General features: G+C 42.2%; 1 protein-coding gene across 2 annotated transcripts in view; it reads right to left on the reverse strand.

The window, feature by feature from the left end:
* PCCA (propionyl-CoA carboxylase subunit alpha) overlaps window positions 1-27,069 on the reverse strand; it is a 240,178-nt gene that overhangs the window by 44,229 nt on the left and 168,880 nt on the right. For both annotated transcript variants that reach the window (XM_081858120.1, XM_081858119.1), the window contains exons 20-21: window positions 22,968-23,066; window positions 13,388-13,441 (exon numbers count right to left, since the gene is read on the reverse strand). In XM_081858120.1, the coding sequence (XP_081714246.1) occupies window positions 13,388-13,441; window positions 22,968-23,066 (153 nt within the window). The remainder of the gene's footprint in view (window positions 1-13,387; window positions 13,442-22,967; window positions 23,067-27,069) is intronic.

Genomic DNA, 27,069 nt, shown 5'->3' on the forward strand with positions numbered 1-27,069 from the left:
AGATGGAGGATCCGGAGAGGGGTCTCCAAGACTCTTCGCCCGAAACTAGTGGGGAGAGCACGGGCACACCTCTGCCCACTCCTTCCCTGCGCAGAAGATTTCCGCGCAGGGAGAGTAGGAGGAGACTTGGCGTCAAACAGCTTCTTTGCTGGAAGAGGCTCAAGAAATGCCCACTGACGGATTCTGCCAGCGACTGAACGGCCACGGAGTGAAGGGCTGTCAGCCGAGACAAGGTTAACCAGGCAATCTAGCCAGCAGCAACGGTAACTTACGCACAAGCAACCCCTTATAACCATTACACCTGGTAAAGACAGAAGCTGTTCATGCTGCACAGATGGCAAGGGCAAATGTCTCATGTACTCATCGCACAGTGAAATCCTGGTGCCTTTCTATGGTGTTGTTTAGCTAGCCATCCCCATCCTTAGGCAGGAGAGATCTCAAAACTGGTATAGAAACGGGTGTCCTTCAAAAGATTCAGAAATGCTGCATCCAGGGTGTAGTATTTATTAACCAGGGCTAGCAGTTTCTTATATTGCATAGGGTTGGTTCATTCAGCCTGGAGTTGGTATGAATTTGCTGGAGGTCTGCGGTTCTGGGAGCACCGCTGCCCCCTTAAATGGTGCTGGAGCGGTTTCTGATGGGGCAGTATTCACCGTTAGGGAGACTACAGAGCAAGACAGCAATGGCAAAAAGTGGTCATCCAGGAGGAGTTGATGAGATGGTTGCTGCTCTGCCACAGATCCATGGCTCCATTCCCCTACATCCAGTTCAGGAATGGAAAAGGGGTCAGTCCCTGGTGAAGGTAAGGCCTGAGAGCTGCCCAGGTCCCCAGGATCAATGATAGCCAATATGAAAGGATTAAGAGAGCATAGTTTCTTCTGGCTATGTGAAGTAGGCCTATGTGGCCTACTGCACCTGTTGTATTCCATCCTGCTGGGAATCAGGCTGCTTCTAAGGAAATGGAGCCCAGGAAGGCCTCCTGTCTCAGGATGTCCTCTGTTAGTTGGAAGTCCCCCAGGGCAGGCATCATCGCAAAGGGTATGGAGCACTGGTGGATGAGACAAAGTGGGAGGGGAGCCCCCATAAATTCTTCAGAAGATACTGAAGAATGAAGACTACAGAGATGTGAGAGGCAGGGTCCTCACCCCACTCCCAAATCTGATCAGTTGTGAGGAGAGGTGCACTTGAGTCCCTGGGCTAGGCTTGCTACGCAGGAGAAGGGGCAGTGCAAATGTGGGTATGTGGAGTGACCTGCTTCAGGCGCTTTCTCTTCCACAGGGCCTTTCAAGCTACCAAGGGGCACATGGGAGGACAGGCCTTATCGAAGGCCACAAGCCAGGGGCTCAATTAGTCACAGAAGCGCTCAGACACAGTCCATATGATCACAGGTGGGCTGCGTCAATTCAAGCACCTCCTTCCTGAAGTGTCAATAGGGAGAGGGAAAGGAGAAGGAAAGAGGGAAGACTTTTAAAAGTTTGTATGTTTGAAGGTTTTTTTAAAGACTGAGTTAAGGAAGGGGAATAGAAAAGTCAGAAGGATCTGTGAAGGGTGGGAAAGGGTTAGAGGAAGGCGACCGCTAAAGAGGGAAGTGAGAGAGGGTAAAGAACAGAGTATAAAGGAAATTTTAACAAGCCCCAAACAAAGAAAAGTGGGTGCTTGTGTGACTGCTTCGTGGGAGGCAGAAGCAAAACTGAGTAGAGAGACACCTATGTCCCAAAAGTCTACTTCTGCCCTCATCCACCAGGTGGAACCATAAAACCCAACCTGGTAACCATATGATGGCAATAGGAAATTTCTGGGAAGACTTAAAGGTGTTCAAAACCTTCACTACTTGCTCCACAGAAAACTAATCTATTAAGAACATGGGGAAATCACAGGCCCAGGACAAAGGCATTAAGGGTACTTAATTTCAGCCCCAAAAGATGTGTCTTCATCATTTCTCTAGTTCAGTCACTGGTCATCTTATTTTGTGGCAGAGGATAGTCAGACATGGTGACACTTCTATTATTCGTTCACATGCCAGAAGTTCCAGATATTAATGCTGCAGACTTAGTAATTAATTAAATTATTAATTAGATTTATATCCTGCTCTTCCTCTCAAAGGAGCCAAGGGTAGCTGCATGCATGGGTCATGCATGTGACTCTTAATCTCAGGGTTGTGGCTTTGAGTCCCATGCTGGGTGAAAGATTCCTACATTGCAGGGGTTGGATAACCCCTGTGGTCCCTTCCAACTCTACAAATCTGTGAAGGCCTTTGACTTTCTGAGTGGGCTACAGAGAGGGCGAGGAAGTATTTTTCAAGCAGTCACACAATGCTGTAAAAATCATCTATGTTCTCTGTAACTCTAGCAACAGAGCTTCTAGCTCCAGCATCTATGGGAACTAAACGACAGCTTTGTGATGTCGGTAGGATTGGATTGAATCGCTTAGCTGAGTTTCTCTGAGTTGGCTAGAAACCCGAGAGAAGGGAACAAGCGTGATTATGCACAGCTGAGCAAGCACAGTGCTGAGAGCTCTAACTCTGTGATATGCTGCTCACCGCTGGTGTTCTGCAGTAAAAATGTTTACCATCTGTGTCAGTCCTGAGCTGCTATGCAGCCCTTAACTCACTATAAAATAAGAAGTTGGGGGGGGGTAGGGAAGAGGACCACTTCTAAACCAAAAATTGCTTGAAATTCAGAATTTTATACACATCACAAGAGAAAATCTCCACACCTCGCCAAACAAAACCAGTTCTGAGCTAACCCTTCCAAGTTTAATACTTCATAAATGAGAACAGAGTGTGCATGCACAGATTCACAAATATTTTGCTCCAGAGCCCTTAAAAAAAATCAAGGAGCAATAAGAGCAATTAAAGAAAGGGGGAAATGCCCTTAGCTTACTAATGAGTCCATTCTACTGTATTTAAAGCTACAGAAATTAACATACTGGTTCAATTTCCATACAAGTGTAAAATCAGGTATTTAACACTGCTGATCAACTCCTGCAGTTTTGTTGGAGTTGAAAGGTGTCGTTCTTGCGCAGCGTACAATACATTCTACCCCCCTAGGTAATTGGCTATAGAAAAGCTCTGAAACTGCAACACTAATTGTGTGACATCAGAAAATTAGTCCAGGAACCATGCCATACAGCTTTTCTATGTTTTCCTGGTTTCACGCCAACTCAAAACAAACAATACATTGGCTTTCCCACTACCTGTTTGCTCAGCTAACAAGGCTATGAGATCTGCCAAGCTAAACAGCAGCTCGGTGATCCGGTGTAAAAGTCCATCAAACCAAATTGTAGGAAATGGCACACCATTACATAGTTCAAATCTGCAGTGAGAAGCATGTGTAGCTTTTATTATAGAAGACCCTCCTTAAAAAGCACCTGTACAATTTCTGATACACTGAGTTAAACTATCCATCAACCGTGCATGGCTGCCACCAACCCTGCTAGTTTTGTGGTGCCTATGAGCCTACAATAACTCTGAAGGTGTCCAGCACTGGGCAATCTGCACATTACACAGTGGGTGCTCAGCTTTCCATTCTGTGGGTCTCAACTATGCAGGCCAGCACTACAACCTACGGTCTCCCTCTAACTCCCTCACTTCGCCTACATGCATAGAAAGGAACTTGAGTGTGATCCTTCCCTTTACGGGGTAATTTGGCTGATGAACACAGAGGTTAACAATTACAACTCAGTAGAACACATGAGGGATGCGGGTGGCACTGTGGGTTAAACCACAGAGACTAGGACTTGCCAATCAGAAGGTCGGTGGTTCGAATCCCCGCAATGGGATGAGCTCCCGTTACTCGGTCCCTGATCCTGCCAACCTAGCAGTTCAAAAGCACGTCAAAGTGCAAGTAGATAAATAGGTACTGCTCCGGCGGAAAGGTAAGCGGCGTTTCCGTGCGCTGCTCTGGTTCTGGCCACATGACCCGAAAGCTGTACGCTGGCTCTCTCGGCCAATAAAGCGAGATGAGTGCCGCAACCCCAGAGTCGGTCACGACTGGACCTAATGGTCAGGGGTCCTTTACTTAGAACACATGAGGACAAATACTACAGAGGGGGGTCATGTGTGCTGGCTGCACCCCATTTCCCCACCTGACCTTCACTCTTCTGCTGCTTTCAATTGTACCTGATCCTCCAATCTTCGAAGATTCAATTATTAGAAAACTGCAGTAAGCAAAACAAACAATTCCTGCATTGTTTTGCAGCAGTATCTCAGTGATAAAAGGGTCTTGAAGCAAATGCTGATCACTTAAACTATATTCCATAACAAACTTGCATTGCAAAGGAGGAACATTAAACTTTAGGGGATGCATTCCAGTACCCCATCCTGCTAGTGGAAGCCAACCCGAGGATTCCCTTTGGCACAATGGGAATTCCGTCCACATGTGCTCCTCACAGTTCCCCCTATTCAGTCTGGATGGTTGAGGAAACTCCCAGAAGAGATTTAGGGGGTGTAGAGAAGAGAGGAGATGGTTCCAGCCTGCAACAAAAATCCTTGTGCTGATGGAACTGTAGCCTTAGTGCTATGTTGAATACAAGCCAAGGTCTTTTGTAATCAGTTTGTTATTAGTGTTCCTTAAGAGTAAAAAGCATTTACTCTAGATGCGGATAAATATTATCTAGTCATGTTCCTGTGGAAATCTCAAGTTGCCAATACTAAGTTCCTTTGAATTCTCTCATTACGTTTTCTTCAAGACTTATGACACACTTGCTCTTCTTGTATTACTCAGCACTTGCTGTAGTGAACTAGAATCTAGGTAATGGGTTGGAAATATTAATCCCAAAATAAACTTGGCACTTCGATCCTGTTCACCCACACTGGTGAAAACAGTAGCTTTTGCCACTGAATCTACTGAGGCATTCTAACCTGGCAGGCAAGACACAAATATACACAGTTCCATGCTTCTTGTGACGGTGAAGGACTGCATTAGCTTTATTAGCTCCAAAAGGCACATACTTCTCCTTCCTACACTTCACAGCCGACAACAGGTACACTCATAGACACCCACAGAGCCTCACAATAAGCATCACTGACTGTCGTCTTCCTCCCCATTCCTGGACCCCAGCCAGAAAGGCTGGGTAAATATCTCTGGCAGGATAATGAATAGTGAGGAGAGAGGATGAAAGTTGAAAAAGCAGAGGTTATAGGGAAGACACTATATGACAACTAGTACACTCCCCCCCCCCAACAGTGTGACAATGAAGAAATTGCAGCAACCAATTGCAATGCATATGCAATGGGACACAGGTGTTACTGTGGGTTAAACCACAGAGCCTAGGACTTGCCGATCGGAAGGTTGGCGGTTCGAATCCCCGTGACGGGGTGAGCTCCCGTTGCTCTCTCCTAGCTCCTGCCAACCTAGCAGTTCAAAAGCACGTCAAACTGCAAGTAGATAAATACGTACCGCTCCGGCGGGAAGGTAAACGGTGTTTCCGTGTGCTGCTCTGGTTCGCCAGAAGTGGCTTAGTCAAGCTGTACGCTGGCTCCCTCGGCCAATAAAGCAAGATGAGCGCCCCAACCCCAGAGTCGGTCACAACTGGACCTAATGGTCAGGGGTCCCTTTATAATGCAGTGCATATGTCAAAGTGCATATGCTGTCACTGCAAATGAAACTCACCAGTGGGCACACACTTGCTCTCATAGAGAACGCACTTAGTTTTCTCAAAAGACAGACAGTTGTAGGGATTGAAAGAATACTTATAGTGCGGGTTGTGGATGTTGCCACCAGTCTTGCTTCATTCAGAAGCACAGCTTATGAGGAAGAGTGGTAAGTCCACTCTAGAGAAAACTCCAGAAGTCTTGACTGCCAATTGTACTCAGACTACAAGTACATGGACTGCACCTGAGGGAACAATGTGTGTTGTTGATAAGGTAGGACTCCTCTACCTTATTCCATGGACAAAAGGAAGGAACATACAAAAACATGCTCGGTCAGCATGGAACCTACGTTAAGTGGCACTATGGTAACGTCACAAGGAAAAGCTGGGAGATACCTGAAAAACAACAGTTACACTGAGATCTATGCTGAAGAAGTTGCTGCTGTACTCATTAAGCAAATAGCATCACAATTAGCAGAAAGTGGACATGTGACAATCACTGCTAATGCTACAGGCACACAGACCCTACTTTTACATCATGGAAAAGGGAACCTAGTGAAGCAGTCAGCAGCACAGGATGGAAAAATAAATGACACTAGTGGTATTCAAAATGCAGCAGGGTTGCAAAATTCTCCCCTTTGCTCATGCTTCAAGTGATTGCAATAAAATTAGCCCCACTTTTGGAAAGATTAAAATGTTAATATGCCATCTCCTTCTGAGAAACAATAATAGGTGACTTTGGGAACCGACCTTCTGGTGGTTCCCTCATTACGAGAAGCAAAGCTACAGGGAACCAGGCAGAGGGCCTTCTCGGTAGTGGCACCCGCCTTGTGGAACGCCCTCCCATCAGATGTCAAAGCGATAAATAACTACCTGACATTCAGAAGACATCTTAAGGCAGCCCTGTTCAGGGAAGTTTTTAATCTGTGATATTTTAGTGTATTTCTGGTTTTTATGGAAGCCGCCCAGAGTGGCTGGGGAGGCCCAGCCAGATGGGCGGGGTACAAATAATAAATTATTATTATTTTTATTATTATTGGTAAAAATAACACTTCACTGAAAAGCAACTGACAGAAGTTGGGTGTAAAATACTACCATCCGTAAATAAAGGGAATGAAAACAATCTAGACCTTGATAGTCCAAGATATGAAACGTATGAGAAAAATCTCTGCTGCAAAAAAAGGAGCTTGAGCTTCCATGTCTACCTCTAGAAGTCAAGGCAGCAAATTACTGTTTGTGGGGGACACATTCCCAAGGTGTGAGGTGGAGAACATTTGGAGATAGTAAACTAGGTCCAAAGAGATGATGATGGGCAACTACTGCTCGTAACTACAAAGAAACATCTTGCACCAAAAAAGTTGCCGGAAACAATTTGTTGCCCCTGCAAAATCATAGGTTTTAGTGTGAATGAACCATGTTCTAAATGATGACATAGCGGATTTACAATCTTGCATGCTCAATGGTTTTTGCAAGCACAGCAGTGTAAGTGCATGAACAAATATACCAGCAGTTCTTGGGGGGCGGGGGAGAGAAAAATTAGTAGTACCAGTGTATATGTACATGACTCTACACTGGTTTAATTTCAAATGATTTTTTCTTAGTAAGCTGTTGGGATTTCTATTTAGGGCCATTATGGTTTTCACAAATGCTCAGTATCCGAAAATGCACATGGATGTTGGTAAACTTTGAATAGTCAACACACAAGGAAGTCCAGAGAAAAATAAAATTAGAATAAAACTTCTGCAGTAAGGTAACAGGAAAGGCAATTATAGACTTTTCTCTGTTATACTACTACACTGAACACAGTGGAACCTACTTCTGAGTAAGCATGTATAAGATTGTGTTGTTAGGCTAATGCAAATATTAAAGAGTAGACTTTTTTGTAAGCTAATGACATAGTAAAGTGACAGTAACAATGTTCTTTTTTAATAGTCACACAGAGAACCTGTGTGCACAGAGACTAATTAAAAAAGGGGGGTCACAAAAGGGGGGGGTGGCTCCCCAAAACAACACAGACTGTGGAAACCTCACACTGGACTTCAAGCATCTGGCACTGTGTGGCTCCCCATTCTTCCTCCAGACTCTGGGTTCTTGATTTCCAAATGAGATGTAAAAGCTGCTCTCATCAGAAAAGAGATTTGGGGAGCTATGTCATCAGCTGGTGTTGGTCCACTGTGCTTCATTAAGTCCAGGGTCAACACAGCTGTCTACCAGGAGATTTTGGAGCACTTCATGCTTCCTTCTGCAGATGAGCTTTATGGGGATGTTGACTTCATTTTCCAGCAGGACTTTGGCACCTGCCCACACTGCCAAAAGTACCAAAACCTGGTTCAATGCCCATGGGATTACTGTGCTTGATTGGCCAGCAAACTCGCCTGACCTGAACCCCATTGAGAATCTATGGGGCATTACCAAGAGAAAGATGAAAGACACAAGACCGAGCAATGTAGAAGAGCTGAAGGCTGATATTGAAGCATCCTGGTCTTCCATAACAGCTCAGCAGTGCCAGAGGCTGATAGCATCCATGCCATGCCACATTGAGGCAGTAATTGAAGCAAAAGGGGCCCAAACCAAGCACTGAGTACATATGCATGCTTCTATTTCTCAGAGGTCCAATATTGCTCTATTTGCAGTCCTTGTTGTGCTGATTTCATTTAATATTCTAATTTTCTGATATTGTTAATTTGGGGTTTTCATCAGCTGTACGTCATGATCATCACAATTACAACAAATAAAGGCTTGACATATCTCACTTTACATGTCATGAGTCTCTCTCATTTATTAGTTTCACCTTTTAAGTTGAACTACTGAAATAAATGAACTTTTCCACGATATTCTAATTTTCTGAGTTTCACCTGTATGTGGGAGAGGCTGGGAGCCTGGCAGGCATCTCTTCATTTATTTTCTGAAATTATACTATCACCCAACTGGAAGATCACCTGACCCTAAGGGTCAAGGAGGCCAAGATTCCAAATTGGTGCTTGGGAAAACATGCTTGACATTTGGGATATGGATCCTATTTAATCAGTCCCTTGGCTCTACAGTTCCTTATTTCTTTAGGAAAAGCCGATAAAATACATACACAACAGAATCCACTCATGTCTGATGCTAATCTGTGCTTAACCTTCTCTACAGCTTCCACCCCCTTCCAGCTGGATTTTGACAGGTTAAGAAGTATCAGCCTGTCACAACTCTTCATTCTGAACAGTGTGTGCAGTTTTATTCCATCCCTTCTCAGAGAAGAACCAGTAATTCCATTCCTTCCTTAAATTCAGGATTGACAGTTCGAAGTGCTTAGAAAAAGAATCATCCAATATTCCTGTGCCTCTGTTTAATACTAGTCAAGGCGATCCATATAAATACTTACACCAAAATTCACTTTATATTTTGTCTTGCATTGTCTCCAAATGTGTATGTGCTTAAAAAACACCCAGAGATCACACATTCTGAACAGAGGTGTTTAAAGTATTACTAGCAATTTTTGTCTCCTCGTGTGTATCATAAAGGGACTTACCGCAAGTTATAATATAGGAACAATCACTAGAAGGGGTTAAGAATTTTGCTGAAATTTTCTCCTGCACAATGTCCTTATATACTCCAGTTCTAGGGCACTACTTGTATTCCAACTTTGTTATTACTGAATTTCTTTGTTACATCCCCATTACCGCTTCTTAGCCTTTTTTCCCTCAGATAAGCAAGAGACACAGGAAGGAACCTGTATGAATGTGCTGCTCACATTACAATTTGCTATGCTAATGTTTACTGAGCCTTGGACTGATATTCAGGAGATGGACCACACGTGCATGATATTTCCTATGCTAATCAAGACCTACCACAAAAGCTCTGCTTTGTTACTTCCTTTGGAAAAAAAACACTGGATAGCGCTGCGTGATACTCAATAAATATAACATGGCAAGGATAAACTTGGCCAAGCTGAAGAGATGAATAATCTTATTTTTAATTTACTTAACATATTTTAACTGCCTCTTGGCTCTCTATTAAAACCTCATAAATTGGCCTTTGCTAAATGCTAATGAAAGTTACCCTTTCATTGCTATGGCAAAGGAAATTCAGTATCTGCTGCTCTGTAATATTCCCCACCCTTGCGCCTGCTGCTTCATTTACTTAGAAAATAAGTGGGCAAACGTGACCATTCCTTCCCTTCAACCATAATTATGTATGGTCTGTTTCTTGAAATTTCCTTCACCATAGTACTGAACTGGTAAACTTAACTGGCATTCAGCTAATGGTCTTAGGGCCATTTCAAACACAAACAGAGGGGGAAATATGTATGCACTGCATAGTTCAGAATAATAGTCAAAATACTACTGAAATTACCTTTCCATTACTTCCGGAATGAATTATTACACCCAATTTTACTAATTTCACTGACCAGTATTCAGCAAAGAGATGGGTCTGACCTATCCTCCTTCCTATCATCATCACAGTTCAGGTGAAACGAACCACAGAGATCACATTTTTACAAATGCTAAGTTTCCAGAATAAAAAATATTCCACACTCCAACCATATGTGTAAAAGCATTTCCGAAAAAAATAGAAATAAAATGTCTCCCAAAATAAAATGGCATTTCAGATGCAATAGGAATAATTAGTGGCACTTTGCAAAAATTTAAAAAATAAAAACAGAACCAGGTATAATTTGAGGGTAGTGTGCATTTAGCAACATTGGTCTATCCTAAAAATAAGGGCTTCAATCTTAAACAATAAAAGCGGAGTAATATGAAAGTTGCATATATTTTCTACATGCCAAAATCTACTTCCTTTTACATTTGCAAACATCATATATTACTAAATTCATAAGGAGCCCCTAGGGAAACCCAAGTACAAAAGCAATCTCTGAGTAGGCCCATGCCACACAGTGGACAATGTGGTCAAACGCATTTCATATCCAGAGGGAGGAAAGGAGGGGGGAGAAGGAAGCAATGCGACTAGAACAGAGTCACAAGGCAGATGGCCAGTTTTATTAATCTGACCTTATTTGTCCAAGACCAGATCAAGATAACTGCTAAATGCACTGATGCTTCAAAATAATCCACAAACCCTACAAATCTTAGATTTGCATATTTAAGATAAATACCAGATCCATTTGGAATTTCTATCAAGGATTTTGAAGATGTCTAATAGTCTTAATGACAATTTATCCAGGGTGAACACATTGTACGGTCTTATGCACATCTTAAAGCAACTGCTCTATTGGGCTAGGAACTTTTCATTCACTATACATGGTAAGCGTACAGAACCGTGTGTCAAAAACAGTCTTTGTGTATCATCCCCCATGATCTCAGATGACGATGCAGCACAAGCTTCATCTCTTGCTAATTAAACGAATCAATTAAGAGACTATTGTTGCAACTGTGTAACTGCTGTTCTATAGTGGCAATAACAACCCCACAGGGAGGTCTTTTACTACATTAAAATGCTGTCCTCTACAACTCCATCTGATATTATTAGAAACAGTTATTTGCGTCTTGCTGTCATATTAGTAGCAGCAGCAAATTATGGAAATATGCAGACCAGAATGGTCCCAGTATGAGATCAGGTTTGGTTTTCAGCCTCCAAGGGTACAAATGCTGAAAATTCCAAAGTTCCCCAAAGTTCATTAATGGAACTGATAAATTTACCAGCACAGCAGCCATTTAGATGCTAGGTAAGGGTCACACATTTGCATACTTTCCTGCTAAGCTGATACAATTCAACTAGATAAATTATCATATTAAGTTTACCCTCCTGAGTTAAACTGATGGAGTTCAAAATTGTTTTCGATGGTTGTCATTAATCGCTGTTACATCTTAAATGCTTGCTTTGAAATCTAATTGTGGTGGTGTGCCAAGGGTCATATTAATAGCATTCTTCATGCTAAAGCTTTGTAAAAACATGTTTATTTTACTGATATCACTGAAGCTTAAAAGAATAATGAGAAATGAAGTATATTTATTATCAATAAAAACTTAATTTAAAATGTACTTTGTGAGATTTAAATTAGGTTTATCTATTTCATTTTTATTTTGTTTCATTAAGCTCCCTGGTTAAGTTTCAGAACCATATAAAGGAATATTCTTCTACAAGTCAAGCTGCAGTGGTGACAATCCTGTTTAAAAGAGGCAGGGGTATTCATTTCTCCTCCACTGTCTGGAGAGGTTCAAATTATACCACACGCCTAAGTATGGCAGAGAGCAACAGTTTTAAAACCATACAATATGTTTTTAATTCCTTCCCAACCAATCTGTCTTTGGGCAGAACTATATATGAATGTGTGAATATGTGAGCAATCATCTGATGGCTACAACTAGAGAATAGCTGCAGGGCCAACGAGGATGGGGGGAAGCTAGTACAAATTACCAGGGCCCAGTAGTCCAGAAGAGGACTAAAACTGAACAGATGCAAGTCCAAATCTCCAATCAGGCATAAGGCTCAGGGCTGATGCAAGGATAGGGGTAGAGGGCGACTATGCATGCCCAGCAGTCCAGAAGAGGACCTGACTACTATGTGTTTTACGTGATCCTTAACAAGATAAATATGTCATGATCAATGCACACACAATTCTGAACAACTTGCAAATTTGTGCTGTGAACAGAGCATTTCCAAGTATTCTCGACTCTATATGAATATTTGCTTCTGCACTTTGACAGTATTATAGTGCAAACTCGTTTTATTATGTGCAGCTGCACTTGCATGTTTTTGTAATGTGTATACAACAAAGTTGTGTTGCACATATACACTTACAAGTGTATGGTTAGTTTAGCAACAATCAATCATGTGGGTGAAGAGAAAAAGGAAAGGGGAGATTAAAATTTTCCCTGCATGCTGCTTTCCCTCTGAATCTGCCCTAAAGTTGATTTTCTTCTTGCTTAATTCCAGATGTTCCCCATCAAACAACCTTCCAGATTTCCTTGAGGAGGGCAGCAGGGGGAAAGTAGCAGGCGAGTAAAGCCTAAAGCTTTGATATTAATATTTTATTTGGTTTCAAGATTCAAAATGACATCTTAATACTAAATAATTATAATCCTGTTTAAAATACTAATGTCTTCCCACTCACCCATCCTCGATGTTTATAAATGCAATTACAAACAACTGCATTTTAAAGTTCCCACATATCAAGTTTCATCCTCTTTAACAGGTTTCTTAAGATAATCTAATATTTTCTTTCCTTGAACTTCAAACCCCACTAAAGCTGATCCTCCTCAACTCTGGCTCTGAACTTCCTCTTTCCAAAGTTGCTTTTCCACAGAAGCATCCTTCAGGATTTCGTTACATACAGTTGCATGTAATATGCAACTCTGCAGATATAATGTTTTGAGCATGTTGGTTCCAGTTTCAAAACAAACAAGCTGCATAAACAGTTGGGCTGTGTTAGGGAAGCCCAACACGCAATGAGTTTCTTCTCGTGTGTGTTTGTGTGTGTAGCATTAAATGTATCTATTTTATTCACAGAATGACAAGGTTGAATTTAGGTTGGATTTTTGTTATAATGGATATTGGTTTTATGCTGTACATAGTGTACACTGCTTAAGAGATATTTAAAACATTAATTGGTTTAGAAATGCATTATTATTATTATTATTATTATTATTATTATTATTATTATTATTATTATTATTATACTGCCCTATACCCACAGGTTTCATGGTGGTTCAAAATAACCTAGTGTTGCTATTATTTCTTAATTTATATGCTGCTGAATTGCCAAGTTGGGTTCTAAGCACTTCACAAGCATAAAACTGATTACAAAAAGTCCACATACAAACACACAGAGAGAGCAGGTATTAGTACTCACCACTGTGCCAAGGAACTGAATGCTAAGATTTCCACCTGCATCACGGGAAAGGCACTAGAAGAAACCAATGAACAGCAATTACATTATGTTCTATAAACCGAAGCAATAGTTGCCCCCATTCCAGAGTGCTAGCAAAGTTACATTTTATGAGACAAGGATACATATACACAAAGTTATTTATTTCAGAAATAGTCTGAGTTTGCATGCAATGCTAAGCCTAACCATGGCTTAACATGAACAGGTAAGTGTGACGGTATTCATGCTAAAAACTGCAGCCACTTTGCTCCTCACCTGGTCCTCCTACTGTCGTGCTAACCAGTTAAGCCACAATTTGGCTTAGTGCTGTGTCCACACCCAGGCTTGTGGCTTGCATTTCGCAGACAAACTAGGAGCAGTAAGTCATAGAACAAACCTTGGCTACAGCTCATGATATCTCTGGAGCAAAGCAAACCATAAGCTCAGGTTTGACTATAATGGGTTGCAGGACAGCAGCAAAGAGGGAAGTGGCTCTAGGTTTGGCTTAGCCTTATGTGCAAACTGACCCAGGACTCTACTTGAGCCAATACAGATTAGCGGTTAGAGTATTAAAACTGAAGAGATGCAAATCCAAATCTTCAATCAGGCATAAGGCTCAGGGCTGATGCAAGGATAGGGGCAGGGGGCAACTATGCATGCCACCCTGAACTACTTGGGGGAGGGGCAGGGGGTGCCATCTAAGAGGGGCCGAGGGCCCCCCAATTTTCAAGGACGCACGCACCAGCCCGCTCAATTGGGGGGGGGGGGACAAGCCAGCACACCTGAGCAGGGAGGTGCAGAAGCAGCAGTAATTCTGAAGATCCTCATTTACACTTCCCCTACAAGATTAACATTCTTATTAAAAAGTAGGTTCACCTCCACTTTGAAACAAAGATGAAAAATTGCTCATATTCAAAGCAAGAAGCCTGATCCTTCTGTTTTCACACAACAAACCATTAAGAGGGCAGAGACTAGCATAGAATATATTAACAGTAAATTGGACTGCAAAAGTCATGAACGGCAAATGTTCTTTGAGAAGTTTTGACATATGGTATTTTAATTGTTAGTTCCTTATTTTCCACATGGTATTTTAGTCGCACCATAACCCCGCAAGGTAGATTATGCAGAGAGATGGCAATGAGTTTCACAACTTTCCAAGGATTTGAATCTGAATTCCCCCATGCCAAATTTCAATACTTAAAACTACAGGAACATCACTTTATGCAATTAACCTGAAAAAAGCATAAAGCCTTGTAGGGAAATGTTATATAAATGTCTGCTTATGTTCACGTTTGAAGGAAAAAATTGTATGTGACCTGTGTGTTTGTCCATGTCTGAGGCCTACTATACCACTGGCCATAACTGCTTGGTGAAAAGTTCGGAGTGGAGAAAGAGACCGTCACTTTGGCAATTTATTATCTGGAACAGGCAGATTCAGTCTAATACGTCTGGGTGACAGCAGACTGGCTGGAGGCTCTACTCAGTTGGGAGTTAATTGACGGTGAGGAACACAGTTGACATTGGTCAGCTGAGCAGTTGATGAAAGGTGTGTAGACAACTCCCCAGAGAATATTAATACTCAGTGTCATATTAATACTTGTCTGGTGAAGATCGTAAGATGGAAGCTGGTGTTAGTCTGAGAGGCTGCCTCTGAAAAGTCTTAGCAGAGGAAGGTTAGACAAGTAGGGTTTTTAAGTTAGCCAAATCAAGCAGCCAGAAGTACAATCCGGAGGCAGTTTGTCCCTAGCCGCTGGACTGGGATGTGGGAGAATTTGGCTGGGGTGGAGATTTAAGGAATTTGGCCTCAGGTAAATAAAAGCCACTTAGAAGCTGCTGTCAGTGCCAGTGTCTCTTGAGTCTCCACAAACTGTCAACGAGCACCTTCAAGATCCCAGTGTAAATATCAGTATTCCCTTATAGACATAATAGCGAATCCTGACTCCACTCGGTGTCCATCTCATGCCTAAGCCTACATCACGAGCTACTAGGAGGTCCCAAAAACAATCTGTGAATTGATAGCAGTGAAAAATTTGAAAAGCACAGGTGCTTAAAGCTATTTAGACAAAGTAAGGTGGAGGAACAGGTATCCGTTACATCTGTGAAGTTCTAAACACACAGGCAAATAGAATAATTGCAAAGCTATGTATGTTATCTAAAATATTTTAAAGATCTGCAGCACAGACAATCTGCTCTGTACAAAGCAATGTTTACTGGCAGCAGGTCTTCCTTCTAGACATCCTCTATAGCAGGGGTCAGCAAACTTTTTCAGCAGGGGGCCAGTCCACTGTCCCTCAAACCTTGTGTGGGGCCCGACTATATTTTGAAAAAAGAACGAATTCCTATGCCCCACAAATAACCCAGAGATGCATTTTAAATAAAAACACACATTCTACTCATGTAAAAACACCAGGCAGGCCCCACAAATAACCCAGAGATGTATTTTAAATAAAAGGGCACATTCTGTAAAAACATGCTGATTCCTGGACAGTCTGCGGGCCGGATTTAGAAGGTGATTGGGCCAGATCTGGCCCCTGGGCCTTAGTTTGCCTATCCATGATCTATAGCAACACTTTATGAAGCAACACCTTCTTCGAAATCTCTTTTTCTCAGCTGATGGGTCATTTAGTGGCACTCCAATCTTTACAGCCACAGGAAACATTGGAGAATGTGCCAAGTCTTGACATATTTCAACTAAAATGATTAATGGAGTGGAAAATATGGGAAACAAAATTTCATACAAAAATCCTGACATTTGTGTTTATAAGGGAAACAGGAATATACACTTTTCCCCACAGACTGGGAGAAACACAATCAAGTTTTGGAAACAACAAAGGAGAACAAAGTACCAGCTGCTTACAATGAAGCAACCGTATGCCAAAACAAACAGGTACAGAATACTTGATAAGCTGTCAAAATTGAATCTATTTTTTTTAATGGAATAACCTTCTCCCACATTAAACATCTTGTCATTGATTTCACCACCACCACCCCAGGTTTTGCAAACTAGACTGACTGGGGTTTTTTTTCCTGGTTTTGCGAGCTACTTACTAGTAGGAGGCAATTTCCAGTCAGGGTTGGTTGGGAATAGGAGAAAGAAGAGGGGGGAAAGGAAGAAGATAAGGCAACAGGTCCTTGTTATTTAAAAAATGAATAAATGAGAGGTGGGGAAAAGAGAAATATAAGAAGCTAAGGAAGGAGAGAAAGAAAAACAAAGAGGAAAACGCTATGTGCTTTAGTGGAGGCAGGGACTAAACTGAAGGATGAAGGAGAGAGAAGAGACATGCAAGTCAACCAGCCACATATCCCTGCCCTGGGTGCTCGAAAGGGGTAGAACCCAATAAGCAGATGTCGCCCATGCAAACCTGAGACCCTGCATTGCAAATATGGTCCCCTGATGCACCAGTTCATACAATGCTGGCTCCATCTCCTTGCACTTTTTACTGCTTGCATACTCAGAGAGGGTGAGTGAACAAGAACAGTGTTAGAAACTGAGATATGAAATCTAGGAGCTACATGGCACCTTAAACCTTAGGTTATGGGCGCAACAGCAGAATGTCTAGGCGCACTTTTTTTAATAACAAGAATACAAAGCTGAAAAGGGATGGACTGCAGCTAAATTATTATGTTCATTTTTCACATGGTCTAGTCCTTCCCCCACCCCCCACCCCTAATATTCTTAAGAGGGTCTCTTCACCAGTCTTCCAAGAGTGGCTGGAAGTGGGGGAAGCAGAAAAAGATCCTCCTTTCCTTCCACTCTGCTGTTTTAATCTGAAATCTTAGGCAGAGTACTGCGCCCAGAGCTCGCACTAATGCGATTCCCTTTTGCAAAATGCGCCTAGAACAATGGGAGTTTCGAACACTGAACAGGAGGCAGAAACATCCTCCAAATCACCTGGAAGACCATGTCAGGACTTTAGCGCTTACTACCTGTAACTGAAGATAAATTTCAATGTATTGTGGTAAACAGTGTTTTGTGTTTTTTTGTTTTTTTGTTTGTTTGTTTTTTTAAACTACCTACCACCAACCCACCCCCTGCTTTTATTAGATGTTATTTTGTTGCTGCTGCTGTTAGTGTTGTTTGGACAATTAAAAATATTATTATTAAAAATAGAGCGAGAGAGAAAGTGCACTACTGGTTAGTTCAGTTGGTTAGAGCATGGTGCTAATAACGCCAAGGTTGCATATTTGCATATGGGCCACCTGCATATTCCTGCATTGCAGGGGGCTGAATCAGAAGTTCCTCAAGATCCCTTCCAACTCTATGAATTCCCTTCCAAGATCCCTTCCAACTCTATGATTCTATGAATAGGCAGGGACAATAAGGAGGTGTTGCAGCAGGACCAGAATGCTCTGGAGATTGACAGCAGGGCCCCTGCAGGTTGTGGCCTTTGGCAAGCGCCCAAAGAAGCCTACCCAGGAACAATGCTTTTGATTTCAGGGGCAGTTTCACATTCAGATTGCATACTTTAATTCATTCAAATGTTTTTAAGGCTCTTCTGGAGCTGAGGCCACATTGTGTGGCTTAGAAACCTTGGCATCAGATTCCGCTAATAGATTCTTGTCTGGAAAACACTGCAGTTGTTGAAAAGAATCCAGATATTTGTAACAGCTAGCACAGGCCTATTTCAACGGGATTTATGACTCCTCTAAACTTGTTGAGTGCCCTAATCAACACACATTATCTGAAATACAAAAATCAGAACACTTCAAGGTGTGAATGGAAAAGTATGATGTACTTAATGAGCATACAAGAAATGCTGATTATGGAGCAGCTGCAAAGTGCCAATTATTTGGCAGCTCTTGCTATACAAGCAGTGTTGACCTTTCCATCTTTGCTCTTGGTAAATTTTGTTTAGTATAATTTGCAACACAGCATCCGAATTTGTACAGTAGGACAGGAAGGAAGGAAGGAAGGAAGGAAGGAAGGAAGGAAGGAAGGAAGGAAGGAAGGAAGACCTATGACACTCAGGGTGAGAACCTGAGAGAGGGCAAGTTTGCTTTGGTGGTAACAGGAGGAGGAGTGTTGTAGCAGTATTACTGTCTTCCACAGGACAGCATGGGATGCACCTCTTCTAGGTAAAGGTAAAGGGACCCATGACCATTAGGTCCAGTCGTAGCCAACTCTGGGGTTGCAGCACTCATCTCGCTTTATTGGTCGAGGGAGCCGGCGTACAACTTCCGGATCATGTGGCCAGCCTGACTAAGCCGCTTCTGGCAAACCAGAGCAGCGCACGGAAATGCCGTTTACCTTCCCGCCGGAGCGGTACCTATTTATCTACTTGCACTTTGACGTGCTTTCAAACTGCTAGGTTGGCAGGAGCAGGGACCGAGCAACGGGAGCTCAGCCCGTCGCAGGGATTCAAACCGCCGACCTTCTGATTGGCAAGCCCTAGGCTCTGTGGTTTAACCCACAGCGCCACCCGCATGCCTGCACCTCTTCTACTGGGCCTTAATTTATTATCTTGTGGCCCAGCTGCACACAGTGATTTCAGATGATTCTGCTAGGATATGTCTGGATGGGCAAGTAGATACGAAGATGCTGCCCCAATTTCAAAAGGCACAGAACTGACACTGACAGCCTAAGGAAACTGAAAGCAGAAATATGTTCATTCGTAATTATATTGGAAATTTATGTTGTTTCACAACCAGAAGAGCTGCTGGCACAACTGTTATAGATGAATGATTGACCTTTATGGAGACAGGCATGAAACCATGCAACAATTATGCTAAAGAACACAATGAACATAAAATCTGATTTAGTAAACCTATACCCCAATGCAGGTTTTTCTTTAATTGATATACAAGTGAGGTTAAATGGTTAGATACAAACCCTAGTTGCAGTGCTTATTCTCATAGGTTTTCATCTGAAATTCGAACCAATTTCTTCTAGATTTAGAGAGCCTCAACAAGAAACACTTGAACATGATTCTTGACCTATGCAAGAATGAATTGTCCTAGCATTCTCTGGAGCAGCTATTTCACTAAATAGCTTTCCCCCTAGAAAATAGGTGCTGGGACACACCATGAAGTTGTTACAGTGTCACACGTTTTTACAACAAAAAAGAGGTGCCAGTACTGTATGCCGTTGAGTACCCCCTTGGGAGGGAGCACTGATGTCAATGAAGAAGACAACAGGACTGAAACTTATCTGGCAACTGGAATTATTATTCACCATACATACTGATGATAACGTTCATACCCCTGCTTTCTATTCTTTCACTGTATGTGATTCTGTATCTGCATTCACCAGAAAGGGGAAGATTAAATCCTATATGATAATACCATGGGAAGAAAATTTTCTTTTGGCATTTCTAAACTTATGAGACACCAATACTATTTTCTATACAACATTCATGCATTTGGGAGTCAGTAGGCTACATTATGGAATGCAGGTGGCACTGTAGGTTAAACCACAGAGCCTAGGACTTGCCAATCAGAAGGCCGGCGGTTCGAATCCCCGCGACGGGGTGAGCTCCTGTTGCTCGGTCCCTGCTCCTGCCAACCTAGCAGTTCGAAAGCACGTCAAAGTGCAAGTAGATAAATAGGTACCGCTCCAGCGGGAAGGTAAACGGCATTTCCGTGTGCTGCTCTGGTTCTCCAGAAGTGGCTTAGTCCTGCTGGCCACATGACCCGGAAGCTGTACACCGCTTCCCTCGGCCAATAAAGCGAGATGAGCGCCGCAACCCCAGAGTTGGCCACAACTGGACCTAATGGTCAGGGGTCCCTTTACCTTTACGCTACATCATGGTTAGAGTGCTGAACGGGGACTGATCAGACCCAGGTACAAATCTCACCTCAGTTATGAAAGCTTAGTAGCAGACCTTCAGCCAGTCACTGCCTTTCAACCCAACCTATTTCACAAGGTTTTTGTAAGGCTAAAATTGGGACCGGAGGCATGTGTGCCCCCCTGAGCTCCCTGGGAAAAGGGCGAGAAAAAACTGTAATAAATAATAAATGAAATGTCTGTCCAATGTATGGGGAGGACAAGGAGAAGAATGTTAATTAATTGTGTACACAACATACGCACCCTGGGAAAAACTTCTGGAAAAAACTATTTTCAAATCCCACTCCTCTGAAGAGTGCAGCAGCAAATTACAGAAGCGTCATTTAAAAGAGGAATAACTACATTACAGTGATGTGGGGAAATGACCCAAAGACTCAGTCAATGGGCTTTTCTACATATCATCGGAGCTGGAAAGTAGGCAGTAATAATCAGCCGGGTAATTACCTAGAATGAGGAATGGGAATACCCAGATGACAACGATATGATCATATTTTTACAGCTGAAGAGAACAATGAAAACATTATTTCGGGGCAGTCAGATGAGAGTGACAGTGACTAACAATGTTGCAAATGTTTTTGCTTCAAACAATGAGCACAATTCAGCCAAGGATTTTTTAAGTATTAACTTTGCAGAAGTGATTAACTTTGGCAAGGTTATGCCCAACATTTTTTCCAGTGCCTAAAAAAAAATGTATATTACTAAAACTGATTAGGCCCGACAGGGCAAGAACCAGCACCTGGCATCCTTGGGCAGCTGTCAGGGACCACGTGTCCCAGCAGGGCCCACAGCTGAGGTCTGCCCTGGGCCCCCATTAAAAAAGCCTGAGCAGAATTGGACAGCTGGGTCTAGCTACCATATTCCCACAATGCCCTTGATGCAACATCACTCCACAATATTATGGGAAATTAAATTGCAGCTAGTCTCAGTCACTTGCTGGTTCTTATACATGGAGCTTAGAGTGTTTGGCTTACTTGGTGGTTACAAACAAGGAGAGAGTCCAAAAACAGAAGAGGAGTCTCACCAGAGATCACTTTGTCCAGGACTCTCTCAAACTTTAGCCTGGCCCTTCCCCAAGCAGGCACAGTGCCCACGTGCAAGAACGTCCCTTAAGCTTGAAGAGAGCTCTGTCATATTCCCCGGTGGGCACGAAAGATGCCCACCCTGGCACTCCTCCTATATTCTCTGACAGCTCTTCCTCTCTACTTAGGCAAATCAGGCAAACCGTGGAGCTCATATAGCTTGCCTGGGTAGAGTAGAAGCGACGGATGGGGAATATGGAGATATGCACACAGTCCTCTCATTCTCTCGCATCCAGCTGTACTGCTGGGTGCACACACCACCACACTGAAGAGGGGAGCACAGTTTTGTCAAGTTCTATAGGGATATCTCCATGAGCAGGAAAGATCATAATAATATGCCATAACTAACACAATAAAATAAAAATAAGGGACAGCTAAGAGGTGCTTTGGACGCGGGTGGTGCTGTGGGTTAAACCACAGAGCCTAGAGCTTGCCGATCAGAAGGTCGGCGGTTCAAATCCCCGCGACGGGGTGAGCTCCCGTTGCTCGGTCCCAGCTCCTGCCAACCTAGCAGTTCAAAAGCACGTCAAAGTGCAAGTAGATAAATAGGTACCACTCTGGCGGGAAGGTAAACGGCGTTTCCGTGTGATGCTCTGGTTCGCCAGAAGCGGCTTAGTCATGCTGGCTACATGACCCGGAAGCTGTATGCCTGCTCCCTTGGCCAATAAAGCGAGATGAGCGCCGCAACCCCAGAGCCGGCCACGACTGAACCTAATGGTCAGGGGTCCCTTTACCTTTACCTTTAAGAGGTGCTTTAGCAGGGTTCCATAGCATTTGTTCTCATCAGACTATTGGTTATTTCCAACATATAAATCAGTCCTTGCTCTCCCACTATTAGAACCAGAATATTCACTAACAGGGAAGCATCTTCAGGCCGACAGGGCAATGAGAGGCATCTTAAGCTGCTTACACACTTTACCTATTAGACCAAGTTATTTTAATAAAGTGAATGTGGTAGATTGCTTCTTATGGCAATAACGCTCCTTTGCATATTTAGTGATGACAGACATACATATCAATTACATGAATTCATATAAATATGGACGATCTTAAGCCATACTGCTGCTAATAGTGTAAACTTGTGCCCTGTAACTTGGATTACCCCAACTGCCACTATTTAACATTAGGATATAACAGTGAGTCAGTTTAACATTTTATTCCCAAAGAAGTCCTCCCTCCTCCAGGACAAGGATTCTCCGATGACACCAGTAATTGTAGACCCTATCTGAAAACAAGCTGAGGAGATCTCACCCATCACTATGGTGGGTAGCAAAGGCCTAACAATAACAATCCATCTTTCTTAATTATTGCTTAATGAAGCATTAATTAGGTGGGCAGAACATGTACTGAGTCTGAAGAGAGCGTGGGTGTGAGTCAGTCCTCTGGGGAAATATAGCTGCTTCCTAAAAGGTGAATCATAAGTCTACCATCATAAGAATCTCAGGATTTCAATTTATAAATTACCAGAACTTCAAAAATTATCCAAAAAGATTTAACCATCAGACAAAATGTGACATGGTGCATGGAAATACTCCTCCTACGTGCATATGGATCTCAGCAAATACAAACTAAATAGCAACAGTGCAAGATTCCCCACACTGCCTTCAATGCAAGTTAAGAATGTGCAAATATATTCTGGAATGCAGCCAAATTTCCAGATTTATAAAAGGTATTTTAAAAGCAGTAGCAGAAGAATGTTTACCTGTATAGTCCTCTGAACACCATTTACATTGACAGACAGCAGGGCCGAAGCCAAGTTCCACTCCCCAGTCACACTAAGTTTTATCCCGTCGACGTCCACCTGTTGTGACACCAAAGAAAACTGTTACGATAAAGCCAGACAAGAAACAGATCTCAAGTTCATTACTGCATACAAAGGAGCAACCATATTAAAACAGATGGCTCCCAAGCAACCTGTCATGTTTACTGCTCCTGCCACAAAAGACAAGGTCTAACAACAGAGTCTTCTTGGCATCTCTGGGGAAGAGGTGAAGGACCTGTGAACAGCTGCCTGTGGAGGGCTGTAAGTAATTTTCACGAAGTAGCAAACGCCCATCCAACTTTTAAACCGTATCTGGACATGCTACATTTACAGTAATTAGACAAGCAACGCGTATGAATTCTACTGACACTTGGCAACCCACATGAGAGGCCTTGCATATAATATGCTCTCCAAGGACCAAACAAGAACTTTTTTTCTACATTTTAATGAAGGCCTTTCACATGGTTTTCTTAAAATAAGCCAGTACTTATCTCAGCATCCATTCAAACTTTTATATTTCTGTTGTGTTCCTCCTTTAGTAACTACTTACCTGCAGAATCATATACGTTCCTATGAAAAGACTCACAAAGCTATTTCTTTAATAACATGTAAAGAAATAACTTTTATACATAAAGCAAACTCCCTGCAAAAAAACTGGAAGACTGTCAGTGCCCCATTCTCCCCTCACCCACCCAAGAAACTCATATTTTTAACTACTGGAAATACAAAAAATATAGGATCACAGAATTAAAATATCACAGCAATTGAAATTATGATTTGTGTTTGAACAAGCTGTTATTTTATACAGCACGGGGTACAAGTGTTAAACTTCAGCAATATTTCCTTTCACTATAAATTCAAAGAAAATGGAAAATCCATTTAGCTTTCTAAGATTCAACTCAAAAACTCAAAAAGACTCTTTTTCTTCTTTTTTTACCAGGATCCATCCACTTCATCCCCCAGCCTGTATGATCTGGAAATACTTATTTTAAAAAATTCAGATTAAGAAAAGCACATACTGGACATAACTAACGAAATAAAAATTTGCCAACTTCAATGCTGCAGCTCCATAAGCAGTTCACGGCAGGAACATGGGTGCCAACTGGGAACTATCATTCATGAAGAAAGACAGCATCTCAATTTATCATTAAATACATTGTAAGATATAGTATGGGGTATTACTTAAGGCAGAAATACTTTCAATACTTTCCCCTTGTATACCAACTTTTCCAACTATGGAAATTTAGTAGGCATAGCACCTATCCTTAAATTCAGAATGATAAAAATGAAATCAGTGAAGTTCATCTCCTCCTAATGATAGGGGGGATCCTCCCTAAAAGTTAAGCACCTCCCATCTCTTATCACATACTTGAAAAATGCTATGCTAGGCCTGATCCGCTTTCTACAATCTCCTCCAAATGTGAAATAATCATTAAAAATTGGGGGGGGGTGTTCAACAATGATAAACCCGGATTAAGCACTTTGGACCATTTACTTAATGTTACCAATGAAGCCTCAATAACTGGGTCCAAAGCTTTAGATCTTATCAGATACTTATTAGTGGACCGTCAATGGCCTACTAGAATGTAACCTGCTCATCCACAGTGTTTCCTCTCTTTTTTTTTTATTCATCCAACGAACAATGGTGGTTGTTTTCTGTATAGACTGCATCATAATCAGATAGACAGATATGATTCATAAAACTTAAGAGCTCACCTGAATACGCCAATACCTCTTCCTTCCTTGCAGGCCTATGCGGGACAAAGGGGCATCCAGGTACACTTGCCCTAGGTCCCGGAGGGCTAAGTTGGTGAGGCGGCCCCACCAGCGACAGACTGATTTTTTAATTTTATTTTTCAGTTTATAACTTTATTCTAACAAGACTCCCACCCTGGGCCTCATACAAGATCTGCATGGGCCAGCTTCTTTCTCAGTGTTCCTGATTCTGTTGGCATAGATGCACTGAGTTTGCTACTTGAGAATGTGATCTTAAATACTAAATATAAATACGAAGACACCTGGGTGGCTTTAAAAGAGTATCAGAGAAATTCTTGGAGGAATAGGCTATCAATGGCCACTAGCCACAATGGCTATGTTCTACCTCCACGGTCAGAGGCATCATGCCTCTGAATACCAGTTGTATGTGGTTGTCCTCATGTCCTGCCTTCCCACAGACATCTGGCTGGCCATAGGATGCTGGACTACTAAGCCACTGACCTGCTTCTGCAGGCTCTTCTTATGAAATTTGTTTGATGCAGTAATTGAATTAGGCATTCCAGCCTAATTCATAAAACCAAAATCTTCCTTTTAAGAAAAAGAGTCTGGAAACCAAGCCTTATGAGGAACAGTTGAAGGAGCTGGGTATGTTTAGGCTGGAAAAGAGGAGATATGATAGCCATCTTCAAATATCTCAAGGGCTGTCGCTTGGAAGACGGGACCAGCCTGTTTTCTCCTGCTCTGGAGGGTAGGACACAAACCAATGACTTCAAGTAACAAGAAAGAAGGTTCCGACTAAACATCAGGAAAACTTTCTGACAGCTGTTCGACAGTGGAACAGACTCCCTCAGGAAGTAGTGGACTCTCCTTCCTTGGAGGTTTCTAAGCAGAGGTTGTATGGCTATCTGTCATACATGCTTTAGCTAAGATTCCTTCATTGCAGGGGATTGGACTAGATGACCCTCAAGGTCTCTTCCAACTCTACAATTCTATGATTCTAAAATGGCCCACGGTCCAGCCAGGTGACCCAATCCAGTTCCAGTTCTATGTATGTATGTATGTATGTACGTATGTATGCATGCATGCATGCATTTGGTGTGCCCTTCTCAATGTAACGCTGACTACAGTATGCCTGACATCAATTTGCATTACTGGAGAAGTATAAATGGTGCATTAGAGGTTGGGAAAGAGAAAAAGTCTGAAGCAGTAGCATGCTGGGTTACACTAGAATAGAATGGCAAAGGCAATAAAAAGGAAGAAAGGACTGCAAGTTGAGCCTGCCAAGCTGGAAATGATAAAAGTTTATATGAAGGGAATATTGATATCAAACCTAGCTACAATGGCAAAATGCATTATTTGCTTTCATTTGTTGACAGAAAAATGGTACCACTTTCACGAAAAAAGGTCACGCATTTCTCTCTTGCAGATAAATGTAAGGTCAGTTTTAAATAGCTTGAAAGCGATTATTGGTACAACCTCAAAAGGAAGTTCAAGTACCTGGGGTTTCAGTCTCATTAAAAGATCATTCTTTTTCTCTCTTTTTTTTGAAAACTTTCCTTTTGTTCATATTTGCACTTACTTCTAAAAAAAGACTCCAAGAGTGAGACCCAGTCCATGAATTACATATCCTGAGGTAAGCTCGGTTACCTATTTATAGATCTTGCCCTTTTCTACCAAACTAGATCAAGTGCTTTATTCAGTACATGACTGCAGGAAAGAAACTCATTTGCTCCAAGTGTCATCAAGGCAGCCTTTTACCTGCCATGAATGAAACCAGAAGATGTTTTGAATTGCTAGACTTCTGCTTCAAATGCGCTTTTTTCATATGCATAACACTATACGCCGTACCAGCATCGCTTTCAATTTTTTGAAAGCTTTTTGCAAGTACAGAAAAGGCAGCCAATAACTATGATAGTATACATAAAGCAGACGTTCACATTATCATCACTGCAGTTTCTTTACGTTACAGAGATGCATGCAAAGATCTGCAGTGGTTCTGCACAACTCAAATATTTCCTAATGTTAGAAAGGGGAAATAATATCGTCTGTTCAGCAGAACTGAAATCAAAACATGAATATTTCACCTTCAAACATTCAAAGTGCACATTCAAAGTCAAAAAATGTAGATGGTCTTGTTCATCCATTCGAAGAAGACCCCTGAAGTAGTCAGCTTGCTTACTCTGTGATGGTTTTGTTGGTCCAAATAAAGCTAATACCTACTGTTACTTTTGGATTCAGCTGGATAGTCTCTTATTTAGCTGAATCAAAATTGTAGCTGTTATTTGGATTCCAATCAGCTGCAAATGTATTAGAGATTTAGAACAGC

Source organism: Podarcis erhardii (genome assembly GCF_964252035.2).
Source record: "Podarcis erhardii genome assembly, chromosome: 4".
Classification (NCBI taxonomy): Eukaryota; Metazoa; Chordata; class Lepidosauria; order Squamata; family Lacertidae; genus Podarcis; species Podarcis erhardii.